The sequence below is a fragment of the Macaca nemestrina genome, chromosome 2 (assembly GCF_043159975.1).
Source record: "Macaca nemestrina isolate mMacNem1 chromosome 2, mMacNem.hap1, whole genome shotgun sequence".
NCBI classification, from domain to species: Eukaryota; Metazoa; Chordata; class Mammalia; order Primates; family Cercopithecidae; genus Macaca; species Macaca nemestrina.
The window spans coordinates 162,320,695-162,339,873 of record NC_092126.1 but is presented as its reverse complement, the minus strand read 5'-3'; the positions used below and the strand labels follow the sequence as shown (position 1 = coordinate 162,339,873).

Here is a 19,179-nt window from a genome sequence, read left to right as displayed (position 1 = left end):
ACTCAGGAGGCAGGAGTTGCGGTGAGCCGAGATCGCGCCACTGCACTCCAGCCTAGGCAACGAGAGAAACTCCATCTCAAAAAAAAAAAAAAAAAATTAGGGATTCTTTCCACCTAGAAGAAAACAAGAGAGTTGGTTTCAATATTCAAGTGCTGAGAGAACTAGAAAGAGAGAAGTTCCCATGTGCATTTTCTTCAAAGAAGGGTTGCTGAGCTCAATAGCTGCACTGTCTTGGAATAAAGAAACCAAAACAAGTGCCATGTCATAAAGACATCTGTGGAATTAAAATTGTTTTACACTTCCCTATAAGAACATAAACCCCTTGAGGCAGTCTTTCATCTTTGATGACAGTGAGTCTAAGAGTGAGTCCCTCCCGGCTGGGCGCGGTGGCTCAGGCCTGTAATCCCAACACTTTGGGAGGCCGAGACGGGTGGATAACGAGGTCAGGAGATCGAGACCATCCTGGCTAACACGGTGAAACCTCGTCTCTACTAAAAATAAAAAAAAAATTAGCCAGGCGGGGTGGCAGGTGCCTGTAGTCCCAGCTACTCGGGAGGCTGAGGCAGGAGAATGGCGTGAACCTGGGAGGTGTAGTTAGCAGTGAGCTGAGATCGTGCCACTGCACTCCAGCCTGGGAGACAGAGCAAGACTCCGTCTCAAAAGAAAAAGTGAGTCCCTCCCTTCTTGCCACTATCTCTTCTCATCTTCCCCATAGTACTCCCTCATAAGCACATATCTTCACGATGAAACCTCTTATACATATAACACAACCTCTCATAGCCCATAGTTTCCTTCTTAAGGGCTTGTAAGGATTCGTTAGTAAAATCAGACTCAGAATTTCTCGTTTGCTTAGGGTTTAATACATTAAGGTAGACCTTAGAATAGATCATTTTTGTAACAGTCAGACAGGAGTTCAGAAATCCCTCTCCATCTTCCATCCTTCTCCTTAACAATATGTATTAATCAGTACCTTTTTTTTTTTTTTTTGAGACAGAGTCTTGCTCTGTCGCCCAGGCTGGAGTGCAGTGGCGTGATCTCGGCTCACTGCAACCTCCACCTCCTGGGTTCAAGCAATTCTCTGCCTCAGCCTCCTGAGTAGCTGGAATTACAAGCACCCACCACCACACGTGGCTAATTTTTTGTATTTTCAGTAGAGATGGGGTTTCACCATCTGGGTCAGGCTGGTCTTGAACTCCTGACTGCGTGATCCACCCGACTCAGCCTCCCAAATTGCTGGGATTACAGGCGTGAGTCACCGCACCCGGCAATCAGTACCTTAATGAGAAAGGGGAGACCACAGAGAACTCTGTTTCGTTTCTTCTTGCAACAGGAAAAAGAAGAAAAAGGAAAACAGAAAGGAGGATAGTCAGCAGGTTGCTAAGGAATAGAGGCCAAGACATTCAGCTAGTTACCAATCCTCTGTAACATGGTACTGAGCCCTGAGGAGCCAGAGTTTTGAATTTTCCGATGATGACAAGAACTGTACAAAATTATAGCACTTTTAAAGAGGCCTACAATAAAATGGAATTTGAAAAAAAAAGCAATCTTAACTCGACTTCAAATCATCGTCTTGAATAACTATGAAACCCTTTGTTTAACTGACCTGCATAAACAGCAGCTGACTGTTGCAAAGATTGAATCTGTCCACGATTGCATCCATATTTCTGATTAATTTCCCTTAAGGGAACTTCACTGATTAAATCTAATAGCACAAGACTGGTGAAAAACCTGGGAATAAATCATCAAAAGCATGGTAAGAGATCATTCACGTCTACTAGGAGATACAATGTGTGTTGCAAAATGACTAAGAACTGGAAAGGCAACAGAGGACTTACATAATACATTCTGGTAAGATTCTTAATAGAAAATAGGGTTACTGGCCGGGCGCGGTGGCTCAAGCCTGTAATCCCAGCACTTTGGGAGGCCTAGGCGGGTGGATCACGAGGTCAGGAGATCAAGACCATCCTGACTAACACAGTGAAACCCCGTCTCTACTAAAAATACAAAAAATTAGCTGGGCATGGTGGCACATGCCTGTAGTCCCAGCTATTCAGGGGGCTGAGGCAGGAGAATCGCTTGAATCCAGGAGGCGGAAGTTGCAGTGAGCCAAGATTGTGCCACTGCACTCCAGCCTGGGCAACAGAGTGAGACTACATCTCAAAAAAAAAAAAAAGAAAGAAAGAAAATAGGGTTACTGGACAAAGATTGAGATCAATGCTTGCAAAGCAAGTTTTGACATGCATTAGTACTATAGTAAAGAACTAATGTGTGTATAACAAAAAGTTGCCCATATTCAATATTGCTGCTATCAAGAAATGAGACTTGGTTCAAGAAATGTGATGACACAAAAATTTAAAAGATAACTTGATATACAGTTACATGTAAATCATTACTCCAATAAAATGACAATATAAATATAACATCCAATTTTGATTTGAAAGGCAACAGTAGCAAAAGTAATCCAAGTATATAAATCCTTATAAAATTTATACTTAACCATATCATAAATAATATACTAAAGACTGCTTTTTAAGAAAAATCATTTCATTATATTTCTCTTTTTTTTTTTTTTTGAGATGGAATCTCACTCTGTTGCCCAGGCTGGAGTGTAGTGGCACAATCTTGGCTCACTGCAACCTCCATCTCCCAGGTTCAAGCAATTCCCCCACCTCAGCCTCCCAAGTAGCTGGGATTACAGGTGCACACCACCACAAATGGCTAATTTTTGTATTTTTAGCAGAGACAGGGTTTTACCACATTGGCTAGGCTGGTCTCGAACTCCTGACCTCAAGTAATCTGCCCACTTTGGCCTCCCAAAGTGCTGGGATTACAGGTGTGAGCTACTGCACCCGTCCAATTTCATTATATTTCAAAGAAGCTAACAGCCTGTATCAATTTATCCACCTGAATCTTTTAATTAGCTCTTCTTCCCTATTGGTAGTGAATCACTTCTAAGCATGATATAAAGCATAACCCCAGGTGAAGTCACAGTAAATTGGTGGTTCTTCTGATCAACACCTTCTTTACAAAAGAGAGGTAATTAAATATTATACTTTAAAATATAAGATCTTTATATATAAGGGCTACTAAACTGTGAACTGCAGAAAGAAACTAAAATACCAATAAATTCATTAAATACAGAAAACTTGCCAGGCATGGTGGCTCACACCTGTAATCCCAGCACTTTGGGAGGCGGAGGCGGGCAGATCACCTGAGGTCAGGAGTTTAAGACTAGCCTGACAAACATGGAGAAACCCCGTCTCTATTAAAAACACAAAACTAGCCGGGCGCGGTGGCTCAAGCCTGTAATCCCAGCAATTTGCGAGGCCGAGACGGGCGGATCACGAGGTCAAGAGATCGAGACCATCCTGGCTAACACGGTGAAACCCTGTTTCTACTACAAAAAATACAAAAAACTAGCCGGGCGAGGTGGTGGGCGCCTGTAGTCCCAGCTACTCGGGAGGCTGAGGCAGGAGAATGGCATAAACTCGGGAGGCGGAGCTTGCAGTGAGCTGAGATCCGGCCACTGAGCTCCAGCCTGGGCCGCGACAGAGCGAGACTCTGTCTCAAAAAAATAAATAAATAAAAATAAATAAAAAACATAAAAACACAAAACTAGCCAGGCATGGTGGCACATGCCTGTAATCCCAGTTCCTATGCAGGCTGAGGCAGGAGAATCTCTTGAACTCGGGAGGCGGAGGTTGCGGTGAGCCGAGATCGTGCCATTGCACTCCAGCCTGGGCAACAAGAGCAAAACTCCATCTCAAAAAAAAAAAAAAAGAAAATGAAAAAAAAAAAAACTGAAAAATCTTATACTTTGCCAAAATTTTGATTTTATTGACAATGAAAGTGACTACAATAAACTGGGCATCTACTACATGCAAGACACTGTGTTAAATACTGGAAAGCCCAGAGACCTTGATGTTTACCTTTTATGGATAGCCATTTGTCGATGCTGTCTCTCAGTTCTGGTTACTACTTTTCCTTTCACACAGCGGGCCAAGAACCCCTCTTCAACTCCCACTAGCTCTGCCACCCTTTTCATTGAAGTTGGCAACTTCTCCCATAAACAGAAAAATCGATACCAATCAATAGTAGTCCAATCCTCGAACATAGGTGTAACCTAAAAGAAAAAAGTATTATTCATTAACTAAAACTATTACATTACAAAAAACCATTATACACAACCTTCATATTAAAGACAAAAGCCAGGCGTGATGGTATGCACCTGTAGTCCCAGCTACTCAGAAGGCTGAGATGGAAAGATCGCTGGAACCCAAAAGTTTGAAGCTGCAGTGAGCTATGACTGAGCCACTGCACTCTAGCTCAACTGACTGGGTGAGACTCTGTCTCTAAAAAAAATGAAATAAAATAAATAAAATGGCCAGCTGTGGTGGTTCATGCCTGTAATCCCAATGTTTTAGGAGGCCGAGGCAGGAGGATCACTTGAGCCCAGGAGTTTGAGAATGCAGTAAGGTATGACTGTGCTACCGCACTCCAGCCTGGGCAACAGAGCAAGACTCCATTTCAAAAAAAATTACAATAAAATAAAATTACTTAAAATAAAAAGACAAAGACCTCAGGATTTATAAAATGTCTAACTGCGATAATACCTCATTTATATGGAAACATCATTTATTCACAAACAATGCATTGCCAGGACAAATGGAAAGAGATCATTAAGCATACAAACTGGATTTTATAGAACCCAAGTCTTTTTTTTTTTTTTTTTAAGACAAGGTCTTGTTCTATCATCCAGGCTGGGATACAGTTCACTGCAGCTTCAACCTCCTGTGCTCAAGCAATCCTCCCACTTCAGCCTCCCAAGTAACTGGGGCTATAAGGTGAGTGACACCACATCTGCCTAACTTTCTAATTTTTTTGGTGAAACTGGGTTTTATTCTGTTGCCCAGGTTGGTCTCTGACTCCTGGCCTCAAGCAATTCTCCTGCCTCAGACTCTCAATATGCTGGGATTACAGGCGTCAGCCACTGCACCTGGCCAGAACCTAAGTTTTTAATCATAGACACTTTTAGTATCAATATTCTAACTGTAGTTAGAATCTTAAGCATTCTGACTAATTTTCAAGAAAGAATCAATAACATAGAGGAGAGAAGGGAAGAATCAATATTCAGAATTGATATATACCCAAAATGTCAAGATTCAACAAAAATTATGAAACATATAAGAAATAGGAAAGTGCATCTCAAACACAGGGGGAAAAGCAGGCAAAAGAAATAAAAAGAAATACCTTTGAGAGGCTCCAGCTACTGAAATAAGACTTCAAAGCAAACATTATAAACATGGTTTAAAAAAAAAAAAAAAAAAAAGGGCATGCTTGAAGTAAAAGGCACGACGCCAATGTCTCATTAAGTAGAGAATACAACAAAGAGAAAATTATTTTTTAAAGAACCAAATGAAAATTCTGGAGTTAAAAGTACAATAACTGGCCAGGCACAGTGGCTCGTGCCTATAAACCCAGCACTTTGGGAGGCTGAAAGGAGAGGACCACTTGAGCTCAGGAGTTCGAGACCAGCATGAGCAACATGGTGAAACACTGTCTCTACAAAAAAGTACAAAAATTAGCCAGGGATGATGGCATATGCCTCTGGTCCCAGCTACTTGGGAGGCTGAGGTGGGAAGACTGCTTGAGCCCAGAAGGTCAAGGCTGCAGTGAGCCATAACTGTGCCACTGTACTCCTGTCTGGGCAACAGAGCAAAAACCTGTCTCCAAAAAAAAAAAAGTGCAATAACTAAAATGGGGTTTACTATGTTGCCCAGGTTGGTCTTGAACTCTTAAACTCAAATAACGCTCCTGCCTTGGCCTTCCAAAGTGCTAGGATTAAAGGTGTGAGCCACCGAACCTGGACCTAAAATGGATAATTTACTAGAGAGATCAACAAGATATCCAAGCTGGCATAAGAAAGAATCAGCAAACATGAATAGATTAATAATGACTGCAATCTGAAAGAGGGAGAAGAGAAAGCAGAAAAAATGAACAGAGCCTTAAAGGAATACGAGAAACATTAAGTATACCGACATATGCATAATGAGTACCAGGAGAAGACAGAAAGGAAAAGGAAAATCATCTGAAGAATTTATGGCTGAAAGTATTCCAAATTTGATGGAAAACATTAACCTACATATCCAAGACACTCAGTGAACTCCAAGCAGGATACATACAAAGACATCCACACAAAGACGCATCACAGTCAAAACATTAAAGCTAAAGAAAAAAAATCTTGAAAACAGCAAGTCATCGTGTATAAGAGAAACCTGATAAGATTAACAGCTAACTTCTCAACAGAAAAAAGAAGGCCAGAAAATGCAGTGAGATGACATATCAAACCACTCAAAGAAAAAAAAAATCTGTCAACTAAACATTGTTTTTTCTTTTGAAACAGGGTCTGGCTCTGTCACTCTGGCTGGAGTGCAGTGGCACAATCTCAGCTCACTACAACGTCTACCTCCTGGGCTGAAGCCATCCCCCCACCTCAGCTTCCCAGGTAGCTGAGACTATAGGTGCATACCACCACACCTGGCTAATTTTTGTATTTTTCTGGTAAAGACGGAGTTTCACCGTGTTGCTGGTCTCAAACTCCTAGGCTCAAGCCATCTACCTGCCTCAGCCTCCCAAAGTGCTGGGATTACAGGCATGAGTCACCATGCCCAGCCTCAACTAAGAATCTTATATAAAGGAGAGTTATTTTTCAAAAATAAAAATATAACAGAAACATTCCCAGATAAACAAAACCTGAGAAAATTTTGCTAGCAAATCCATTTTATAAGAAATACTAAGGCCGGGCGCGGTGGCTCACGCCTGTAATCCCAGCACTTTGGGAGGCCGAGGCGGGCGGATCACGAAGTCAGGAGATCGAGACCATCCTGGCTAACACGGTGAAACCCCGTCTCTACTAAAAATACAAAAGTGGTGCGCGCCTGTAGTCCCAGCTATTCGGAGGCTGAGGCAGGAGAATGGCGTAAACCCGGGAGGCGGAGCTTGCAGTCAACCGAGATCGCGCCACTGCACTCCAGCCTGGGCGACAAAGCGAGACTCCGTCTCAAAAAAAAAAAAAAAAGAAAAGAAAAGAAATACTATACTAGCCAGGCGCAGTGGCTCACGCCTGTAATCCCAGAATTTTGGGAGGCTGGGTGGGCAGGGGGGTGGAGGCTGGATCACTCGAGGTCAGGAGTTCAAGACTAGCCTGGTCAACATGGCAAAACCCTGTCTCTACTAAAAATACAAAAAAAAATTAGCCAGAAGTGGTGGCGCATTCCTGTAATCCCAGGGACTCAGGAGACTGAGGCACGAGAATTGCTTGAACCTGGGAGGCAGAGGTTACAGTGAGCAGAGACTGCACCACTGCACCACTGTACTCCAGCCTAGGCAACAGAATGAGACTCTGTCTCCAGAAAAAAAAGAAGAAACAAAGAAATACTAAAGAAAGCTCTTCAGCTTGAAAGAAACTCACCCAAAACCATATGTCAATTCCAAACAAAAAAATCAAAGAGCATCAACAAAGGAAATTATGTGGGTACATATAAAAACAGTATCATTACATATTTCTCTTTTCTTCTGAGTGATTTAAAAGGCAATTTATAAAACAATATGCATATAATTGTACTGTATTGGGTTTGTTTGTTTGTTTGAGACACAGTCTCACTCTGTTGCCCAGGCTGGAGTGCAGTGGCACAATCTCAGCTCACTGCAACCTCTACCTCCCAGGTTCAAGTGATTCTCATGCCTCAGCCTCCTGAGTAGCTAGAATTATAGATATGCACCACCACACCCAGCTCATTTTTATATTTTTAGTAAAGATGGGGCTTCACCATGATGGCCAGGCTGGTCTTGAACTCCTGACCTCAAGTGGTCCACCCGCCTCAGCCTACCAAAGTGCTGAGATTACAGGCATGAGCCACCACGCCCTGCCAATATGCATATAATTGTATTGTTGGGCCCATAACATATAAAAATCACAATATATTTGACAGTATCAGCCCACAGGAGGCAGGTGAAAGCAAAGCTGTACCGAACTAAGGAAATGACAAGAGATGGTGTCCCAAATCCATAGAAATAAATGAAGAAAAAAACACAATCATAAATAAGAACGTTAATGAAGCAAACTCTGTAAATGTATATTTGCTCTCCTTTCTTCTCTCAGCTTCTCTAAAAACATTGAATTACATAAAATACTAAGTATAACAACGTACTATTAGGTTTGCAACACATAATGATGTCATAAGTACAACAATGGCACAAAAAAAGGAATCAAAATAGAGTTATTTAAGAATACTTCTTTATCTCACTGCAATTAAGTTAGTATAAATTTTCAGCTGTACCTGATAATCCCTTGAGTAACCATAAAAAAAAAAAAGAGAGCAAAAAATATAGAGAAAAACGTACAAAATTAAAATGTCATACAATTTTGTGCTGCATAGTCACATTTTGGTCAATGACAAACTGCATATATGACAGTAGTCCCGTTAGATTATAATGGAGCTGAAAAATTAATATTGTCTAGTGACATCATAGTCATCAAAACATCTAACATGTTGCATTACCTTTTCTATGTTTAGAAATGTCTAGATACACAAATACTTACCATTGTATTACAACTGCCTACAGTATTCAGTAGAGTAACATGCCAAACAAGTTTGTAGCCTAGCAGCAGTTAGGTTATACCATATATCCTAGGTGTGCAGCAGGCCATAACATCTAAATTTGTGTGAGTATACTCTGTAATATTCACACAAGAACAAAATTGCCTAAAGATGCAATTCTCAGAATGTATCACTGTCCTTAAGCGATAATGACTATACTAAAAAATAATCCCTTCATTCAAAAAAGAGCCGTAAAAGAGGTACAGGGGAACAAATTCTCTGAGAATATCGACCGTAGTTGAAAACTTCAATACCTGACTTTCAACAATGAATAGAACTACTAAGAAAATCAAAAGGAAATAGAAGACTAAAACAACACTTTAAGTCAATTAGACCTAAGAGACATCTATAGAACTCCACCAAACCATAGCAAAATGTATAGCTGTCTCTTATTATCTGTGGGGGACTGGTTCCAGGACCTCCTGCAGATAACAAAATCCATGGATGCTCAAGTCTCTGATATAAAATGATAGTGTCTATATATAACCTAGACACATCCTGCCATATACAGAGTAATCATCTAGAGTAATTATAATACCTAATACCACATAAATACTAGGTAAATAGCTGATAAACTGTATTATTTAGGGAATAATGACAAAAGAAACTATAAGTTCAGTACAGAAAAAAAAATTTTTGAGATAGTCTCACTCTGTCACCCAGGCTGGAGTGCAATGGCGCGATCTCGGCTCACTGCAACCTCTGCTTCCCAGGTTCAAGTGATTCTTCTGCCTCAGCCTCCCAAGTAGCTGGGACTGCTCCCAGTCAATACTTACGACTCCCAAGTAGCTGGACTCCACGCCCAGCTAATTTTTGTATTTTGTAACTTTGTATTTTTAGTACAGACAGGGTTTCACCATGTTGGTCAGGCTGGTCTCAAACTCCTGACCTCAGATGATCCGCTGAAAGAAAGAAAAGAAAGAAAGAAGGAAAGAAAAAGAAAGAAGAAGGAAAGGAAAGGAAAGGAGAAAAGAAAAGAAAAGAAAGAGAAAAAGAAAAGAAAACAAAATTGAAAACTATTTAGCTGGACTGATCAAGAAATGGTGCAGGACGATTCAAATTACTAAAATCAGGAATGAAAGAGGAACCACCCCCATCATCCTTACATAAATAAAAAGGATTAGAAGGGAATACTATGAACAACTAAATGCCAACAAATTAGATAATCTATGTGGACTATTTTCTGGAAATACACAAACTACCAAAACTGATTGAAGAACAAATAGAAACTCTGAATAGTTATAATAAGTAAAAAGATTAAATTCATCATCAAAACATTTACTCCAAAGTAAAGCACAGGCCCAGGTGGCTTGACTGGTGAAATTCACCAAATATTTAAATAACAATTAACAGCAATCTTTAACAAATTCTTCAAAAAAAAAAAACAGAAGAGGAAGAAATATATCCTAACTCATACTGTGCAGTTAATATTACTCCAAAACCACACAAAGACATCACGAGAAAAGAGAACTACAGGTCAATGTATCTTATGACGAAAATACTAGCAAACCAAATAAAATACTAGCAAACCAAATCCAGCAACATAAAAAGGATTATACAACCTAACCAAGTCAGATACTCTCTTTTGGAATGGAAGTATTTATCCAATGCCTATACCCCCATTGCATCTTGGGAGTAACTAACTTAGCTTTTGTTATTTCACAGCCTCATCGGTGAAAAGCACTAGCCTTCTTTCAGATGAGACTTTGGACTTTTGAGTTAATGATGCAATGAGTTAAGACTTTGGGGGACTGTTGGGAAGGGATGGTTGTATCTTGGAATATGAGAAGGTCATGAGATTTAGGGGCAGGGTGGATTTATATAGTTTAGATATGTGTCCCCACCGAATTTGATGTTGAAATGTAATCTTCAATGCTGGAGATGGGGCCTGGTAGCAGGTGATTGGATCATGAAGACCGTTTCTTATGGTTTAACACCATCCCCCTTGGTGCTGTCATTGCAACAGTGAGTTCTTGTGAGATCTGGTTGTTTAAAAGTGAGTGGCACCTCCCACCTCTCTCTCACTCTCTTTCTCTTGCTCTGGCCATATAAGATGTGCCTATTTCCCCTTTACTTTCTGCCATGATTGGAAGCTTTCTGAGGCCTCCCAGAAGTAGAAGCCACTGTGCTTCCTGTACAGCCTGCAGAATCATGAGCCAATTAAACTTCTCTTCTTTATAAATTATCCAGTCTCCATAATTTCTTTACAGCAGTGTGAGAATGGACTAATACAGTAAGCCAAAAAGAATAGCTATGAACACTGAAAAAGCAGAGCAATGAAGGGAAACTTGCCCTACCAGAAAGTTTTTAATTAAAACAGAGCCACTGGCACAAAAATCAGTCAAACTGGTCTTTTGTCAGACCAAGAAGTGAAACAGAAATATACACAATGACAAATGGAATTAGAAATGTACCCAAATACAAATGGAAATACAGAAGATAAAAGTTGCCATCTTGAGTCATTACATAAATTAATTTTTTAATAAATGATGCTGAGATTACAGATAGCCATTATGAAAAAAACATGAAACTGAAGAACCATATGCTAGAATACACTCCAAATGAAGCAGAGCTCAAAATAGGGGGAGGCCAGGCACAGTGGCTCACACCTGTAATCCCAGCACTTTGGGAGGCCGAGGCAGGTGGATCACCTGAGGTTGGAAGTTCAAGACCAGCCTGACCAACATGGAGAAACCCCATCTCTACTAAAAAAAAAAAATACGAAATTAGCCAGGCATGATGGCGCATGCCTGTAATCCCAGCTACTCAGGAGGTTGAGGCAAGAGAATCACTTGAACCCAGGAGGCGGAGGTTGCGGTGAGCCAAGATTGCACCTTGCACTCCAGCCTAGGCGACAAGAGCAAAACTCCATCTCAAAAAAAAAAAAAAAAAAAATAGGGGGACCACAACTATACAATTACTTGAAGAAAATGTGGGTGAATTCCTTAATAATCTCAGAGCAAAAAAAAGTTCTCACTAATTCGAAAGTTCATAAATTCAACTGCATTTTTTTAAAAATGCTAGATAAAACATACGATAGGCAAAGTCAAAAGACAAGTGAAAAACCAAGAGGAAAATCCTTCTACTTACACCACAAAGCACCAATCTCCCTAATATATAAAAAACCTTTAAAACTAAAAACAAAACAAAAACAAACAAACACCACACACAACAGAACAATGAACAAAAGACATGGACAATTCACTGGGGAGGGAGATGGGGAATCCTCCCATTAGCAATCACTCCCCATTTTCGTCCAGCCTCCTCACACTCCCCCAGCCCTGGGTAACTACTAAGGCACTAAATGTACTTTTTGTTTCTATGGACTGCCATTCTGGACATTTTATATAAATGGGGGAAAATGTTCAAATTTACTCATAATGTAAAAAAATGTAAACTAAAACTACACTCAAAAATACAAAAGCTTAACAATATTCTCACTACTTGCGAGGCCGTGAAAAAACAACTACTCTCATATATCACTGGTAAAACAGGAAAATGATACAAACTCTACAGAGATCAACTTTGCAAAACCAAAATCACTTACGGTTTTTCATCTCACCCAGCAGTTGCACTTCCGGGAGTCTTTCCTAAAGATACACCTCCATAAAACTAAACACTGTGTGTACCACATTATTTACTGCAGCATAATTTGCCACAACAAAATATTGAAAACAATCCAAATGTCCATCAATACGGAACTGATAGACTAAACAACAGTACATCCACCTACACAACAGAATTATAGTTATAAAAAAGATTAAAAAATGAGTTCATATGAAGTGATTTCCAAGATACACTATTAAGAAGAAAAAGGTATAGAATAATGTATACAGCATGCTACCCTCTGTATAAAAAAGGTGAAGAATATGTATGACAATTTTTGTAAACTTAAAAAAAGAGAAGAGATACATCAAAAAATGAATGAAAACAGTCATCTATGAAAGGTGGGTAGAAAAGGTGTGGAAGGGATGGTCATAGGAGTCAGACTTCTCTGACTATTCTTGTTTATATAGTTCTGACTTTTGAATCACAGAAATATTTTATATATTCAAAATCTAAAATAGTACATGCAAATACTAAATGTTTTGTCTAACTTAAAACATAAACGTATTTTAACTGCCAGTGCTTTGAGCTAGGGGTCAAGGCCTTTTGAGCACGAGTCTGTTGATTAGAATTTACCATGGCTTTCTTAAACCATAACCACAATACATTGTTTAAGAAATCCAGTTTTTTTTTGGCCGGGCGCGGTGGCTCAAGCCTGTAATCCCAGCACTTTGGGAGGCCGAGACGGGCGGATCACGAGGTCAGGAGATCGAGACCATCCTGGCTAACATGGTGAAACCCCGTCTCTACTAAAAAAATACAAAAAACTAGCCGGGCGCGGTGGCGGGCGCCTGTAGTCCCAACTACTCGGGAGGCTGAGGCAGGAGAATGGCGTAAACCCGGGAGGCAGAGCTTGCAGTGAGCTGAGATCCGGCCACTGCACTCCAGCCTGGGCAGCAGAGCGAGACTCCGTCTCAAAAAAAAAAAAAAAAAAAAAAAAAAGAAATCCAGTTTTTGTTCTGTAACGTGAAGTTAGAAATTAAAGATAATTGCTGGCCGGGTGCGATGGCTCACACTTGTAATCCCAGCACTTTGGGAGGGCGAGGACGGTGGATCACTTGAGGTCAGGACTTCAAGACCAGCCTGGCCAACAAGGTAAAACCCTGTCTCTACTAAAAATACAAAAATTAGCCAGGTGTGGTGGCATGCACCTGTAGTCCCAGCTACTCAGGAGGCTAAGGCAGAAGAATCGCTTGAACCTGGGAGGCAGAGGTTGCAATGAGCCAAGACTGTGCCACTGCACTCCAGCCTGGGCAACAGAGTGAGACTCTACTAAAAAAAAAAAAAAAAAAATTAGAAATTAAAGATCATTGCAAAATAAACTTTCAGCAGTGTCCTTTTGGTTTTTCCCCTGTCTAAATTCCTGTAACTTTTTCTCAGAGCTTTCAGTTATCTCACTTATATTTTTTTGTTTGTTTTTAAGAGACGAGGTTTCTTGCTGTCACCAAGGCTGGAGCATGGTGGTGCGATCATAGCTCACTATAACCTAGAACTCCTGGGTTCGAGTGATTCTCCTGTCTCAGCCTTGTAAGTAGCTGGAATTACCCGCATGCACCACCACACACAACTAATCTTTAATTTTTTTTTTTTTTTGGTAGCAACAGATTCTTGCTCTGTTGCCCATGCTGGTCTCAAATTCCTGGCCTCAGGTGATCCTTCTGCCTCAGCCTAATTTTCTCAGAAGCAAACTGACATGAACAAGTTTGGGAACACAACTAACTCTTGAAGGGCATGCAACTCGAATGGTGAGAGAAGTACACAAGACCACTAACCACAAACATTCAGCATAATAACACTGCCAACAGTCTTCATATTTTAGAGAGGAAACAGGAGTAGGAATAGTTACGTAATTTGGCAAATGACTTACATAATGTTTATGGGAGAATTTACTAGAAACAATAGATAATGTTATTAAATATTTATTCAGATACCAAATATTCATCAAAGACTATCAGCCCTGAGGTGGGAATTATTATCTCCATTTTACAAATGAGGAAATGAAATCTTAAGAGAGGTTAAGTACTTACCCAAGGTTGTACGATTACTAAGTGATGAGGCCAAAAGTTGAACTAAGGCAGTCTGACCCTAAAGCCCACAATCTTAGCCACTGTATAATAAATGAGACTTATTTTTAAGGCCATGATAGATGACCGGTGAAACCTGCTTTGAGATTCCTCCCAGTCACATTCTTGGGCACAGACCTTTGAACCTATCATGCATTATGCGAGTTTGTAAGAAAAGAAAATTGGCACTGTCTAGATATTTCCGCTCTGCTCACTACATAGTGTTTTTTATTGAAACACATTTCCTGATCAGCCCCCTTCATTCTAATGAGACTTTCAATTTTACTCACCTCCCCCTATCACTTGCTTATCAAAATGCATGCATCTGCTCTTAACTGACAAAATTAATTCTTTCTGATCAGGTTCTTGCCAGAGAATATGACCAACACTATCCAATTCTTATTAATATCTTTGTTATACAAAACAATATTCACAGAGCACTGTCTAATGTAAACAAACTTTTAAAATTCCTTATGGCATTTATTATAGAGATTTTTATCAACAATGTTAAGTTCCAAAGTATCCTTTTAGGACTAAATTTCTCTTAGGCAGGGAAATGCAATGTTTTTCCTAAACTTGGTTTGTCTTTTATCTTATGAATATTAACACTAATCAAGCTTCCCTCTTTCTTTTAGTTGCTAGAAAACCCAGAATCAAAGTTGACAACAGCATTGGACATGACTTAATGGCATGCATATTTGTGTACTGACCTTTGCTTGAGTTTTACATCATGATCTTATCTTTAATTTTCTGATATTACATTTTCCTTTGCTGTTCTTTTATACATTGTAAAATATATATTTTTTATAAACCAACTCAAATATTTTTTGAAAGGAGGCTGGAGAAAATAAATTTAAAAGTAACTAGAACAATTTAGATTATTACTTTAAAACAATTCTCTTCTTACCTTTTCTCTATTCTCACCAGTACTAACCTATGCATGGAAAACAGACAAGATGTTCTGTCAGGGTATCATTGATGTTCAGAATTATATATCTATTTTTTCTCCCTATTTTCACAAATATAATCGTTAAAACAGAACTTACCAGATAGAGAATATGAAGATCATTCTCTAAAACAAAGCCCTTCATTGCTCTTTGCAGGTCAGCAAAAATATCTAAAGTATCAGCTGGAGAAAGTGAAGAAGAAAGAGTAGCCGAACCAAGATGTGTTGGATGATACACCTTTCCTGGTTTAGGGTTAGGGTGAGGAAACAGAGGAACAAACACTCAAAATAAAACAAAATACTATCTTTCTGTATTCCAAAGCTAACCCTCCCGGCTGATAAATTTTACAAATAGTACTTTATCCAGCGCATGAAAATGTATGAGCAGGCTCTATAATAATGGTCTGAAGTTGCTAAATACAATACTGATTTACTAAAAATGAGTTGATACACTGCTCAAAATATCAAGTTCCTTTTATACTACATGAAAAGACAATTTCCATTTACTGAGCGGTCATACACCCTCACTAAAGATGAAAAAGTGAGTAAACTGCAACTGAGAAGTCACACTTACCTTCTGTTCCATCACTGGCTTCTGTACTCTGGATGAATTCATTTTCTAGCAGCCACATCACGCAGGCCTCAATTGCTCCAAGCTGAACAGACTCTTGATTTCTCTGAATTCCTTGCTTCCCTTCTTTCATACTTGCAGCCAAAAATGTGCAGGCAGCATAAGTATGCATATCTTGTGATGTACTTGCCACTCCACCAACTATTATCTGAAAGAAGATATTTGAAAATTTCTGTAACTTTTTAATAAAACAAGCAAGCCGCCAGGAGCGGTGGCTTACGCCTGTAATCCCAACACTTTGGGAAGCCAAGGCGGGCAGATCACGAGGTCAGGAGATCCAGACCATCCTGGTTAACACGGTGAAACCCTGTCTCTACTAAAAATACAAAAAAGTAGCCAGGCGTGGTGGCGGGCGCCTGTAGTCCCAGCAACTTGGGAGGCTGAGGCAGGAGAATGGCGTGAACCCGGGAGGCGGAGCTTGCAGTGAGCCGAGATCACACCACTGCACTCCAGCCTGGGAGACAGAGTGAGACTCCATCTCAAATAAATAAATAAATAAATAAAACAAAACATGCAAGCCCTCTGAATATAAAATAAAGAAAGCTATTTCATTCTCATTTTTTAAAATGTTCTTAGAATCTTAATGTAGAGATTTTTTATTAACTTTCTCATCACCACTCACTGTAACTGTTGATAACACCTGATGACAACAGAAAAGTTCTCCTTAAAGTAGATAAAATATTTTCTTATAAAGAAAAACAAATGGGCCAGGCATGGTGGCTCACGCCTATAATCCCAGCACTTTGGGAGGCCAAGGTGGGCAGATCAGAAGGTCAGGAGATTGAGACCATCCTGGCCAACATGGCGAAACCCCGCCTCTACTAAAAATACAAAAATTAGCTGGGTGTGGTGGCAGGCACCTGTAGTCCCAGCTACTCAGGAGGCTGAGGCACGAGAATCCCTTGAACCCAGGAGCCAGAGGTTGCAGTGAGCTGAGATGGCGCCACTGCACTCCAGCCTGACAACAGAGCGAGACTCCATCTCAAAAAAAAAAAAAAAAAAAAAAAAACATAAAGCACCAGGCACAGTGGCTCACACCTGTAATCCCAGCACTTTGGGAGGCCAAGGTGGGCAGATCACCTGAAGGCTGGTTCAAGACCAGCCTGGGCAACATGGTGAAATCCCATCTCTATTAAAAGTACAAAAATTAGCCGGGGATGGTGGTGTGTGCCTGTAATCCCAGCTACTTGGGAGGCTGGGGCAGGAGAATTTCTTGAACCCAGGAGGCAGAGGTTGCAGTGAGCTGAGATCATGCCATTGCACTCCAGCCTGGGTGACAGAGTGAGACTCTGTCCCAAAAATAAATTTAAAAAAGAAATAAACCTAAGAGTTTCATATACTAATATTTTACCACTTTAATTTAGGCATAAAAGAGCAAATGGTAATTTAGCAAACTCTCTCTTACCTCCAGAATAGCTCGTATCATGCTGGCAGTTACTTCTTCTCCTTCTCGTCTTTGCAGACAGCTGCGAACAGGCTTTAGAGAACCCTGAAGGAGAGCTATCCCTTTTGATTTCTCAGAGTTCTTACAAATTAAGATACTCTCGCCTATAACCAAAAGATATGCATTTGAAAAATCCCAATATAGTTCCATAAGATATCTGCTAAACAGATTTTAAGTTGATTTACTTTGCTTAAAAGGAGACAAGAGATGATAGTGGTTGTTATGGTAATAAAATTATGGCTATTTTTTTGAACTCTGGACACAAGGGGATCAGAATATGCTACTCCAAACTATGCCACTTTGGCATAAGGATTATTTTGAGCTGAAGGCCTTTGGGAGGCAGCAAACACAGAAAGAACTCTTTGTCCTCCGTCCTCTCCCTACCTGCCTAAAAGCAAGAATAAATTTTTCCCTTTGTGATGATGTTTTCCCTCCCCTCTCCCATACAACACAACAACCCTTACTTATCACTGGAGACAGATCAGCACTGAGATGCGTCTGCACAAACAAACTCTACCTACTAAAATAACTTCTATCTTCCATCAGTTTCCCCCACATATTTACCTTCTCACTATTTGTTGCCCCTAAAAGCCCAGATACCTTTTCCTTTTTCTTGTCACTTCTCCACAATTTACTGTCCATTGTTAAAATGTTATATAAGACCCCAGGTTTTAACAGTTTCTCAGGTCTTCAATCCTTTTCTATAAAGGCTTCCATGTATATAAAAATTAAAAGATTAGCATCAAATAAAGTTTAAATGCCTTGTCTCCTGTTAATCTGTCTGTTAATGTAATCAGCAGGTCCCAACTGCAGAACCCAAGAAAGTAAAGGAAAAGTCTTTTTCTTCCCCTACAGGATTAACCATTATTATTGAACAATGAAGTAATTAATAGAGGTACTTTCAAACCTATAAAGTAAAATGCAAATGTAAATTGTTACCAGTTATATGATAAAATAAATTCAAAAATACTTGTAGATACCCAAAATACTTGTAGATACCCAGAATTAGGAAATATTACAACATTTACTAATCTAAATGCTTTATTGTGACAACCAAATGAACAAAAATACATGAGAGCACTTATATGTTAAAGCTGTATACAACTATACGATTTGAACAAACTATCATTGCAACAATTATGACTGGAGAGAATCATAATTTTTCTTCAAAAATGAATCCAATACTGTGGGAAAGAAAACAGGTAAGAGGTTCAAAAACACAAATGAAGAATACTTTTTTTTTCTTAATAAAAATAAAACTGGCACAATGCTGGAATATCCTTACCACCCCCAGCAAAGAGAAGGTACAGATTATCCTTCCCAACTGCCAAACTGAGAATCAAAATAGGACAAAGTAAAGGGATTATAAACTCGATGATCACTGGCTATTTATCCCAGAAATGATTATAAAGATAGGCACCATTAAAAAATCAAAACAGCCAGGCAACCAACATGGTAAAAAAACAAAACAGCCAGCCTAACCAACATGGTGAAACCCCATCTCTACTAAAAATACAAAATTAGCCAGGCATGATGACCCATTCCTGTAATCTCAGCTACTTGGAAGGCTGAGGCAGGAGACTCGCTTGAGCCCTTGAGGTAGAGGTTGCAGTGAGCCAAGATTGCACCACTGCACTCCAGCCTGGGCAACAAGAGTGAAACTTCACCTCAAAAAAAAAAAAGCAGGGGGGCCAGGCGTGGTGGCTCATGCCTATAATCCCAGCACTATGGGAGGCCAAGGTGGGCGGATCACCTGAGGTCAGCAGTTCAAGACCAGCCTAACCAACATGGTGAAACCCTATCTCTACTAAAAAATGCAAAATTAGCCG

General features: G+C 39.9%; 1 protein-coding gene across 6 annotated transcripts in view; it reads right to left on the bottom strand.

Annotated features, from left to right (window-relative positions):
- The window catches only part of LOC105470305 (DNA polymerase theta), a 107,131-nt gene that overhangs the window by 56,077 nt on the left and 31,875 nt on the right, over positions 1 to 19,179 (bottom strand). For all 6 annotated transcript variants that reach the window (XM_011722163.3, XM_011722161.2, XM_011722160.3 and 3 more), the window contains 5 exons: positions 17,312 to 17,454; positions 15,850 to 16,054; positions 15,376 to 15,518; positions 3,930 to 4,123; positions 1,604 to 1,728 (listed from right to left, as the gene is read on the bottom strand). In XM_011722163.3, the coding sequence (XP_011720465.1) occupies positions 1,604 to 1,728; positions 3,930 to 4,123; positions 15,376 to 15,518; positions 15,850 to 16,054; positions 17,312 to 17,454 (810 nt within the window). The remainder of the gene's footprint in view (positions 1 to 1,603; positions 1,729 to 3,929; positions 4,124 to 15,375; positions 15,519 to 15,849; positions 16,055 to 17,311; positions 17,455 to 19,179) is intronic.